This window comes from Pinus tabuliformis, chromosome 2_1 (assembly GCF_031772625.1).
Source record: "Pinus tabuliformis cultivar Carrire ecotype Pingquan chromosome 2_1, CPIR1, whole genome shotgun sequence".
NCBI classification, from domain to species: Eukaryota; Viridiplantae; Streptophyta; class Pinopsida; order Pinales; family Pinaceae; genus Pinus; species Pinus tabuliformis.
The window spans coordinates 761,983,149-761,995,088 of NC_142299.1; the positions used below are offsets into that span (position 1 = coordinate 761,983,149).

The 11,940-nt window shown below is 34.4% G+C and overlaps 1 protein-coding gene across 2 annotated transcripts; it reads left to right on the forward strand.

Annotated features, from left to right (window-relative positions):
- The first annotated feature begins 1,562 nt into the window (after positions 1–1,562).
- On the forward strand, positions 1,563–8,883 carry LOC149202811 (uncharacterized). 2 transcript variants are annotated; one of them, XM_089403259.1, is made up of 12 exons: positions 1,563–1,717; positions 3,186–3,452; positions 4,153–4,227; positions 4,478–4,536; positions 4,819–4,954; positions 5,258–5,354; positions 5,571–5,637; positions 6,208–6,306; positions 6,626–6,715; positions 6,965–7,119; positions 7,307–7,399; positions 8,503–8,883. In XM_089403259.1, exons 2-12 carry the CDS (start codon positions 3,200–3,202, stop codon positions 8,714–8,716), a joined length of 1,338 nt encoding a protein of 445 aa, XP_089259385.1. In that variant the 5' UTR covers positions 1,563–1,717; positions 3,186–3,199; the 3' UTR covers positions 8,717–8,883. The 2 variants fall into 2 exon arrangements, with proteins under 2 accessions (XP_089259385.1, XP_089259386.1); XM_089403260.1 differs by having other exon boundaries at positions 1,564–1,717; positions 3,180–3,452.
- Positions 8,884–11,940: the final 3,057 nt, after the last annotated feature.

Here is an 11,940-nt window from a genome sequence, read left to right on the forward strand (position 1 = left end):
CAACAATGATTTTTTGAATGTGATTTACGCAAAAATTTCTTCTTATAAAATATAATAAATTTAATTTTTTTAATAACATATTTATTTTTAAATTATAAAAATAACAATTATTTCATATATAAAAAAAATTAATTTTTACAATTCAATATTAAAGAATTGTAACATTTTCTTATCATCTTGCATATGGTTGGTTAAATTAATATAATATATTGTATAAAACTAAAATTATTATAATAATTAATTTAATACCCTAAATTATAATTATATAAATATATGAAATAATCACCGGAAAATGAAGAATTTAAGCCAATTATATTTCACATCATTTCTAAGTATTTTATTACTCAGAATGTTGGTGAGTAATATAATAAATACATTATATAAATAAATATTAACTCATTTTAAAACTAATGTTGGTGAGTAGCATAGTAATGATCATTATATAAATAGATATAAACTCATTTAAAATTAAAATTTTTTAATTTGTATTTGTATTTTTTTTCTTGATTTCTCTTTATATTTAATAAATTTAGATTTAATATGGATTTAATATAGTTATATAAGTACGATAATTAATTAATATTTTTTCATTTATATCTCAGATTTTTTTGTTATGTTTAATAAGTTTAGATTAGGGATTTAAGGTAATTATATGGATAAGATAATGAAGCAATATTTTTCATAATATTTTTTAAATTAATTTTTTTATAATATTTTTCAAATTAATTTTTATTTTTATTTTTAATTTTGAAAAAAAATATTTATATTTAATAAATTTTTTTAAATATATAAATTAAAAAACAAAATACATTAAAAATATTAATTTTATATTTATTAAAATCAAATTCTATTTTATCTTTTTAATATTTTTTAACAACCCAAAATTATTAAAGAGAAATTACCCTCTCCTAAATAATATTAGTAAATTAAATTTATTATGTGATACTCTATCCTTTTCTCTTTATACCTTTGTCATGTCTTTTATTAATTATAACAAATTAATATTTTTATACCTTTGCCATATCTTTTCTTAGTAATAACAAATTAAAAATAATATTTACAGTATATAAAGGATAATTATAATTTTAGTACATAAATTTTGCATATTACCGATAAAGTTTTAGAAAAACAAAATTGCAAGGTTCAACATAATTACAGTTTTATGAATTAAAATTTTTGGACATAATTTTCAATTCCTACGCAGTCTCTAAAATCTTTAAATAACATTAAAAACTATACTCCTTTTCCTACCTCGGAGTCTCTGGAATCTTTAAATAAAGTCAAAAAACTATGTCTTTTTCTAGGCTTAACATCATGCAGGTGTCCTCTGGTCCCTTAATCCACCGAGCTATTATGCTTAGATATTAACCATTTTCGTTTTATTTGAATGAACAGTCCTCAGCCTACAGGATGGCTCCACTTACCAAACGTCAGCGCAGTGAGCTCCTTACGCTCATTGCCCTTCCAATGCCACGCAGGCAACCAACGATTTGTCTGATCTCCACCTCCTACGCCTATTTTCATTTTCTAAATCTCCCCGCCACTCTATATATAGACCCATTCACCCTCGTCAATTCCAGTGCTACTGAAGCCGAGACAGCCATCACATTCTTCACGTCAGTTGATGGTCTCCTCGCCGATATTAGCTTCATGCCCACTCTAGCCTGACTTTCCCACTGTACGAGGATAAAGAATCCGACCAGACTTCAACCATTATGTAAGAATTCTTCTTCCTTATATCCAGTGAATCGATTACAGGCACCTGCTACGTGTTACTTAAATCTCTGAAGCAAGCGAGAAACGCACAAAGACTTCAATACTTGCAACATAACCAGATTACCATAGACGAGAAAAATCTATGTTAAATCATCTGAAGATTAACACATTTTATGCCATTCTTTGGGGTCATATGTCCAACCCTGCATAGAAAAATCCATGGGTCAGGGGAATTTTCATGTAGCCATTTTTCAGTCATACCAATGTAAAAAAGTTTCAGTTCTGTCAGGATGGACTTAGAGGTCTATTGCAGGACTCCTTCTGGTTTGTATAGAATAAGCACATGTCCTCCTGTGTGGAATAACATAGCCTCTGAGGCCAGTTCTGATATCTTTTGTTGGGGCCCTAGAATCTCGATTATGCCCTGCATATGCCCAAAGGTGCCCCTAGTTTTGGGCATGTGCAAGAGGAAAGTCCCAGTAGATTTTGATTTTGAGATAGGTTAGGCATCCCTCAAATGGCAACCCACATTTTTCACCGTGGCTTGTGATGGATTCAATATGCCTATGGAAGAGTCTGAGAAAGCAGGCTTGCTCTGCGTTGCAAAATATGGCATGTGGACTATTCCGAAAAATGCCAGTGAGAAGCCATTGAAGAACCCAAATACAGAGGAGGAGGTATCTGTTAGGTACCAGGACCTTTTGCGCCTAGATTAATAAGATTGAGGCATCGTTCTATTGAATTAATGAAATTAAGGTATCCTTCTATTGGATTAAAGGTGATCACGCCTCAAATCTAGAACTGAATCATAATCAGAGGCCACAACTTCAGCTAAGCTTACCTCAAATTGTTACAAAATAAAAATCAACTTGTAGCAGAAAACATTCTGAGTTGTCTTATAAGCAACTTGTTCAACTCTTCTTAGAAACAAATTCAGGATCCTCTTTGCAAAGTAAGTCTTTATAGTACATGACCATGATTTTTCTTTCAAATGTGGGCATCTTTACCACAAAAAGGGCCTCAAGTTCGTTGGTATAGTTTGTCTCTAATCCCGGGGGCACAAAAAACGAGTAGGGTTGGAGCAAGTCAAAATCCTTCTCACTATGGTGACGAAATGGTTCTCAGTGTGATAGAAATTTTGTTGTGATAATGAACCCGGGAAAACTGTCAAATGCACTGAAGGACATGTAACAGATCTTAACAAATTAAGCATTTTATACCAGATGTTTGGTAATTTATCAGTTTTATGATTATTGATTTGCTCCCCTTGCATTATTTTCCTCTTTCTCCAGCCTATCGTCTTCCCCCTTTTAGATTCAATTTTTACATAAAACAGCAATTTGGATTTGATTACTTAGTTTCTATTAAGGCATGATTTATAGTAGAACTCTGTTTGGGAGAATGTGAGTGCAAAGGAGAATTTTTACTTTATTTCTAATTGACTTCCTGTTTCTGATTCCAAGAAACAGAGATTTTAAGCAAAATGGGATGCATAATGTCCACATCACAAGATATTGAAGCAATGGAGCAAAAGCCAGGGACTGTCAACGAGGTCGTAGTTTTTGTCCCTGGTTTACGAGTACCTAATGGCACTGACTTCGGAAAATTACTTCATGCCTCTTTATCTGCAAGCATGGTCGAGCAGTTGTCGGCACTTCGGACACGGATTGTTGTCATGGCAGCAGAAGAGGGTCCTACAATTGCAAAAATAAAGAGAAAGACAGCAACACAGCATGGTGGGTTTGCTAAACTTAACTGTGTATTGCATAAACAGATTGTCTCTGTGGAAAGCTTTGCTTTTGTAATTTTCCTCTGAAGGTGTGGGTCGATTGGTAAAGTGTGGTTTGCGCCAGGACTTATGTCAAAAGGTTGAAACCCAAGGGAGTAGGGTGGTTGTGTCCCTTCTAAAGATCTCATATCAATATGCCAAATCTGGTTTACCGTCTAGGGTTGGGACCTAAGAAAGTACCATTGCCCTTGGGTATTCACCCTTTTGTTATCATCCTAAGACACATTGTCCTTCACCCATTCAATGCAGATTGTCCCTACAACGTGAATGAAGCAGATTTCAAAACTATCATTACCCTTGGGCCTTTACCATTTTATTACAACATATCTTAAGAAACAATCTCCTGAAGTGTCTTTTCGGAGCACAATTTTGTTAGATCCACACTGAATTCTTGCCAAGGCCATGCCCACCCCTGTAAACAATTTGTATTAATAAAGTTCACCACTCTTAGATATCATTTTTTGGAATTATCTGCATAGAGCAAGCCATTAATTTGTCACCCTTATCCCATGAGTATTAGTTGCAATTGACCAATTTCTCATGGTTTTGAACTGCTCACATAGCAAACCAGCTGATGCTCACAGGGGTGCTCTCAAGTCTATTTGAATAATAATTCTAAAAATAATAACGCCTGTGTTTGCTTGCAGGTGGTTCTACTCTTGCTGACCTTCAACTGGCTCTTGAAGATTACTTGCCTGTTTTGCTGGGCTTGGCTAAATTTGGTAATTTTGTTACTGAACTTAAGCCCGTAAATGGCTTCAGAGATGTCTTGCGGATTCTGTTTTTGGTAGAACTTAGCTTGTAAGAGGTCTCAATCAGTGATATGATAGTAGGAAGTGGCGTATCCTCAGCGCATGAATGAAAGGGAAGAAAGAAGTGTGCTGGGTGATGTAGTTTTGTTTTGAATTATGTTAAGAAATCAAGCCATACATTCATTTATACTGGATCACTCATACATTGTTCTGCACACAGGAAATCAACTGAATGATTTGGTGGAGTTTAGTTGGATTAATCAGCAAGATGATGAAAAGGCTAGTACCAGAACCATAAGATGCATTCGTTATGAGTCTGTTCTGATTATATTTCCATCACTCTTTTTTTTTTGGAAAAATCACCAATTGGCAATGAAGACTTTATTCCATCAAAGTCACCATAGAAATACTCCCTGACCTAATCCGATAAGATCATCTCGTGATTAAATTAATGGGATTTTGTACCGGGAGTTGTACTGAGATTTTGAAAGCCATCACAGATCAAATATTTTAGTGGACTTCTCTTAAAATTTTCTCTTAGTTGAAAACTTTTCTCTGCAGGAAACTGTTCTGTCAAACGCTTGGTATGAGGTGTTGTCCGTTCTGCACATGATGGCTATGATATCTTTATTGCAAGCAAACTCATTGCTAATTCCAAGAGCTCCTGCAGATAGTCATCAACCAAAAGTGTCAGAAGGTTGATTCTCTTTATTTTTCTGAAAGATTTCCATTTCAAAATATCGGTTTTCTTTTGAATAGCATCGATTCATTTCAAATGGCATTCTAGATCTGAAAGTTGGGTGTCTCAATAAAAGTACAGTGATCCTACCCATAAAAATCTCACTTATATAGTTTTGTTTTTTTCCTTAGCTAACTAGCATGGACATCTATGTCTGTTTTCCCTATTGTGTCGTTTTCTCTATTTATTGTGAGATCCATCCTTTAGAGGTATTTGTTCCTTGCACTTCTTATATAATAGTTATTGCAACCTTTACACCAGAAAACAAGAAGACTGTGATTGGCTTGTTCCTGAAGGCAGCAGGATATTTGGACTATGGAGTTCGACATATCTTAACTCGAATACCAGATGAAGTCAAGTATGTCATCATGAACACGCCTGTGTGTCATCTTTCTGATATATGAATGAGTTACTGGTTTTTTAAGCTTTTTACATAAAAACCTTGCTCAGATAACACCAGTTATTGTCATTAAACAAATTTCACAGTAAATGATTTTCCACAAAAGTTGTTTCATCGGTCTTCTGCAAGTTTGTCTGCTGCTCTTCATTTTTATTAATGCCCTTTCTTTTGTAGGATGAAGCTTCCAATGGACCTGCAGGAGGGCGTACTACAAGCCATCTCACTACAAGCATTGGGCCAGGTATTTTCTTATTTAATGTTCTAATAGCTAATCAGTCTGAACGGATAATTGTGTCCATTCATGTTTTCTTAAATTTCCATAGTCTAGCACACACTTGATATTTTCCTCTCTCCCAAAGTTATATATCCAACTGCATAGCTTAGGTATATGCATTGGGATAATTGTATCCATTCGTTCTCTCCTGAGACTTCCTTACCCTTGCACACATTTGATATTTTCCTCTCTCCCCATGTTATAAATATGACAGCATGGATTAAGTCATGCGTGGATACTGTTGCAGTCCAAAGAAGAATTGAATTTGTGTATAAGTTATGACTGACAATTCATAGATCGATGAGTTGATTACTGGTAATAAAAAACTAGATATTGCACATTCAGCCAAAATATGCTGGTAATGAAAAACTAGTCTTCAAGCACATTAATCTGAATTGACAGTAGGTTTTGAGCAAATCTCTAACCCCTGTATTTTTCCCTGAATGATACTTCTTTATTGATTTTAGCTCTATTAATTTTATGCCCTCAAAAATGAGTTAGATGTTCATCTTAGTTTCATCTTGATGTGAGAAGCAGGGTGTAGAACTGCAGCTTGGTATGGCTATTGACTGTCCCAAAGCCACTTTAGCAGTGAAAAGGAGACTAGCATGTGAGAAAGTAAAGTACTGGCGCCAGGTATAACGATAGAATATAATATTTAACTAATTTCATTTTGCAATCATAAGTCGGAAACAAATATGTTAGAACTAATGTGTTGTCATGACTGATGATATATTTACTGCAATGTATTAAAATTTAAAGTCTTCCCATGCTTCCTCATCAGGACAGTGAAAACCAAAATGTGGGGATTTTAAATTTTTTCTCTATTTTGCATGCAATTTTTCTTTTTAATCCTATCCTGTTATGATCAGGAGTCTTTTTGTTCTCATGAGTGGAATTTTCCTCCTCTGCTCTGTATACTTTTACAGTTAGTTGTTTCTTTGCTTGAACACAGGCACAATATTGCATATCTAATCTTCGCTTGACAAATGGCTGGGGGCTAAAACATCTTCTTGTTATCAAGTGGAAGTATGCAGAAGCAAAGGTAACGGGTTTACTTTCATAACTTTATATAACGAGAATTACAGCTGACTATCTGAGTAGCATATAAAGGTTCAACTGTTAAATTTCTACTCTAACTAGAGCCAATTGATGATTAGCTTCCTCTTCATTGCTTATAGAACAATATCTCGTGAAAGAGATATCTTGGTCTAGCCTTATGATTCATTCCTACTCATCCTAATTGTTTACGTTGTGTTTTGTGTTTAATTTGAACTATATGGCTTCTGAGCAGGCTGCGGCATATTATTATCATGGATTGATCTTGGATGAGAGTACTGAAGAAAATGTTCATGCAAAAGCAGTATCATGTTTTCATGCAGCGGAGCAGTTCTTGAAAGAAAGTAAAACAGCTTGTATCAATTTCTGTCTGGCAGCTCCTGTAACAAGGTTAGTAGTTTCAATTCCTTGGGAATCTTCTTTTGCTATTCATTCTGATGAATTGATCACAACGAAGTATTCTTTCACTCATGCCTGTGTATTACAGTGCTTTTAAAAATTAATGGCAACCTGGTAATTTTATCTGAATGCAATGATGCTATCTTTATGTTAACCAGACATGTTTATCTGTTAATAGGGTTCCTCCTGTATGGGGAGCAATGAAGTATCTATCTGAGAAAATTCTGAAGGATGCTTCAAGCAAAGAATTGACCGATGGAGCTGTCCAAAAGTGAGAGAATTCTTTAACCTTAACTGATTCCTTTTGCAGTATGAATATACTTCATATGCGGTACTGTGGATGAACATACACCATAGGCAATCATCTCATGCATTTCAAATTTGTTTTGAAATTCAATTGTTTTCTAACTGAAGAAATAAGGCACTGTCGTGTATTGATGTTTGACTATACTGTTGTTATTGAACATAATTGGCTGGAAATGAAAAAGTAATTTGAACCCACTTAATGAATTTTGAAGACATCTACCTCTTCTTTAAAATTTGGCTTCTAGAGGTTTGCAAATCTTTAAACTTTAAATTTTGCCGATGTCCTCAATCATCACTTTAGGATTGCTCAATTTTTTTTCTCTTCCTTGCCATCTGAGTCCGTGTGTCTCTTTCTTCTCAGGTTTTTATTGTATTGCCTAATTTGTTGTATGGACAGATTAGGTGTTTGCCCAGTATCAGCTTTTAATTCTTTTGGACGCAGATCACATTTGTCAATGTTAACAATGAGAAGTCACTAATGTTATATAACATGCATTCCAATTTATATAGTGTTCTAGTAAAAATGTTAATTTGTCCTGAAAATGTCACATCCAACCTCACACACGTTTACATACATATGCATGGGTAGGACCAACATCCATACAAGTAAGGCCTATTCTCTCCTCAGAACTGCAGAGGTAAACCAATTTTTTTTTTATTTCTCACTTTCTATTTTGAATTATTGTTGTGTCCTTTATAAGAGGCTGATTTGGAGAGTGCTGCCTGGAGTACTATGAGTGATATCCTAAGAAAATAAACTGTGATGATTGGAAACTCATAAGCAACCAGTGCAAACCTCCCAAGGCATGGTGACAACATTGATGTCTAATACAATTTATATTTGAGCCATGAACTTTCCTAGCTCAAAATAATTAAAAAATCATGCATGTATTCAAGTATAAACAATGACTCCATTCAAGCTTACTGTTTATGGAATGTTAGTCTCCTTGTTCCGTTTCAACTGGGTTTTTGTATGGTATGCCTTATTTAGATATCACATACCTTGCACAGATAAATGATTATTTGAGTACTTATTTTATCCCCTAAGACAAATCTTGTATCTTGCAGGTTACTGGAGGGTGTGCCCAAATTGCCAGACTTTCCTGTAGCATTAAAACCTGATGAATATGAGATGCCTCCAATTGATCCCTCTTGGACTATAAAGATTGAAATGGGTTGCTCGCCAACTGCATCTACAGTTGATCAATCAAGAGATGGCATGTCCAGCTTGCTGCAGCTCCAAGAGGTTGAAAATCAAAGAACACCTTTGTCAGTTGCTTGATAATTTATGATAAAATTATAGAACAGTTCTGCTGGAGGATTAAACTTAGTGTCCATGGTCAATACAAGGAGGAATTGTACCTTTTTTCATAAAGCGTAGTAGCAGGAATATTCGTTTATCGATAAATATCTATTTATATTATATCCTGGAAAGTTTGAAGCAGCAAATGGTGAGTTCATGGTTGAAAAGTCATCATGACTGAGAGTTGTGTACATATCATAAAATTTGTGCGGATGTATTTCTATGTAACTCATCCTTATCATTTGCCTACTTTATAAATCAAAATTTGGTTAATAGTAGTTCCAATCAAAGCTATGCGGCTCTGAGCAAAGTAATCAAGTGTTAAAACTCAATATTTTCTCAATGGCCATTTTCAGTGAAACTGTGGCTTCAATTTTCCTGCAAAGTTCAACTTCTCAATCTGGGTTACATGCAAAGATTTCATTATTTACTCAATTAAATATTATTCACCACATCTCAAAGGATTGAAAATAACACACACAATAATACAAAGAGTCATACAGAGAGCCTTTGGCAAATCCACATTTCCATTAAACAAAGGTAAACTATATATGCATAACTCATAATCATACATTCTCTCCTGGATTGATTCTACATTCATTTGGCCAATTGTTTTCCCTGTAGGCTTACAATATTTATAATAACATATGCAAACAAAATAAATTTTCTTAGATACATAAATTAATGCACAAATCACTTTTGAAGGTAGACTCGCTTTTTCCTTGTTGACAAAATCTTGCATATCCATAGCTTTTCTAAATCCTAAAAGCCCTCCCAATAGTTTCCAAGATTTCTAAACTTTTCCTTATCCTAACAACTTGCTAATCGCTCATGCTAAGACTGGTTTGGAGCTTTGTCTCCAAAAAGCTCGATGACTTGGAAGCTCTAATGCTCCGCGTTAGACTCCCAAGGTAGAAAAAGTTCATGACCTCTTGGTCATGTGTCATCAATTTCTGAATCCTCCAGTTTCCCAAACCTTGTGTTGTAGTTGTCCCTTCATCTTTGCATGTTGTTGTTCACTTGCTTTATTGATGCAAAGTATTTCAATTAGTTGAATATTATTGTTGGTTTTCCTTCTTCTGTTGCATCTTCTCTTGGATGTTCTCCTCATCAGCATCCAGATTCCATCTATCTCATCATTTAGCTCTATCCTTAGTTGAACTTCACACTTGTTTTCCACATGTTGCATATCCTCCTTTGTCATAAAAGTTATAAAAATGTTATTCAATTTTGGCTTACATGCTTCTTTTACAACTTGTTGGTCATACATTGCAGTGTTCCCGTCGTTGTATTTCAAGACAATTCCCTCTTCTTCTAGTTCTAATTTTTCATAATGAATATGTATTCTTGGGCTTATTATCCTCTTCTCCAACAAATTAAGCTCCTAATACAGTTCAACAAAACCATCTTGAATTTTATTTGTAACATACATGCAATATCCATCACTTGGGTCTTCTTCCAACCACTTTTCCAAAAGTTCCATCTCTTCTTTTGTGCTTCCTTCCTCTGGAATAAGACTTTCATTTAGTATTCCAATGATTGGAATCTCCTTGAGTATCTCTTCATCTTCTATAATCTTCTTGAAGAATTTTTGCATCATTGTCATCCTTCATGGCAGCTTCCAGTAAGTGTCCATCTCTAATATTTGCGAACACATGCGTAAGAAAAATTTCTTTGATATCAGTGATCTCTCGCAACAACATTTCTTCATCAAATTGCATAAACACATCATCTAATTGTTGGTCATCATCTATCATACCTACAAGCATACACGAAGTGTTAGAATAAAAAATATTAGGCTTCTCATATGATGCCTTCGCCACCACATCTCCATGTTGAATTGAACTAGTTAAATAGTTCATCAAACTGTGAATAATACTTCCTCAACATCTCTAACGTCCTCTTCATCAAGAAATAATCCTTGTTCAAGAACATAATTTTCATATTCAACTATTCTGAGTTCTTCTTTCAATATGACATATAACCTTTGTCTTATCTTCATTTGTAATGAATTCCATCTCACTTTTTTCTTCTTCATTGTCCAACCATATTTCTGGTCTTCCTCATATTCTTATAGCAACTCCACTAGTACACTAAGATGCACTTTCAATTTAGCGATTTCCCTCTCGAATTCCTCATCACTCGTTTTCTTCATGACCACTGTCCTGACACTTCTTTTCATCTGACTGCGACTTCTCTCTGAACCCACTATATGACTATCAATAGCCATCTTTACCTTTTCCTTTTGTGAACGCTCCTTGTTCACCTGTGAGCTATAACAAGCCTTCTCCATCTTGTAACAAGTATGCTACTTGTCATGGTACCAAGTTTTCCTCTTGGTAACTCTTCTCTTCTCTTATTTAGGCAATTCTACCCACACTCACTGTGGAATTGCCTTTGACAATTTCTACCCAACTTCTGCTTGTTGGAAGTTGTCTTTCTCTTGGTTCTTTGTAGTAGAACCTTTCTCCTCCTTTCAAAGCATGTCTTCTCCTCGGCTTCAAAAGTTGTTAGGTTGGTGCAATTTCACCTACTCACCTTCTTTTTAGAGAACTTATGTTGTACTCATTTCAGAAATTTAATTTGTTGCTCGATTTTGTCACAAATTTCTCCACTTGAGAGCTTTGCATGCTCCTGCTTCCTCTATCACAACTTCACTTGTTTTAATGGTTGTTATCTACAACTTTCCTTCTCTATTACTTGCAAACACAATTTCACAAATTCTGTAGGCCCGGAATTAATATAAAAACATCATATCCATATTTATAAGATCCATGTCAAGATCTTATCTTCAACATTTTTCTTTTGATTCACACCACTGAACCAATTTTTCTCCAAGAGCACACCTGCTTTGTACTTTTCAAAAAATCCCTCTCAAGAGCATACTAGTTCTTTAAATTTGTTGTAATAATCTCCAATATCTAAAGAGCATTAAAGTTCTTTCCTTGCTACTATCTGCAAACACATTTGAGCAGATTCTCCCGCTTTGATACCACTTGATGCAAGAAAAAATTAATTTTCCTACAAAGTTCAACTTCTCAATATGGATTACATGCAAAGATCTCATTATTTACTCAATTAAATATTATTCACCACATCTCAAAAGATTTAAAATAACACACACAATAATACAAAAAATCATACACAGAGCCTTTAGCAAATCCACATTTCCATTAAACAAAGGTAAACTATGTATGCATAAC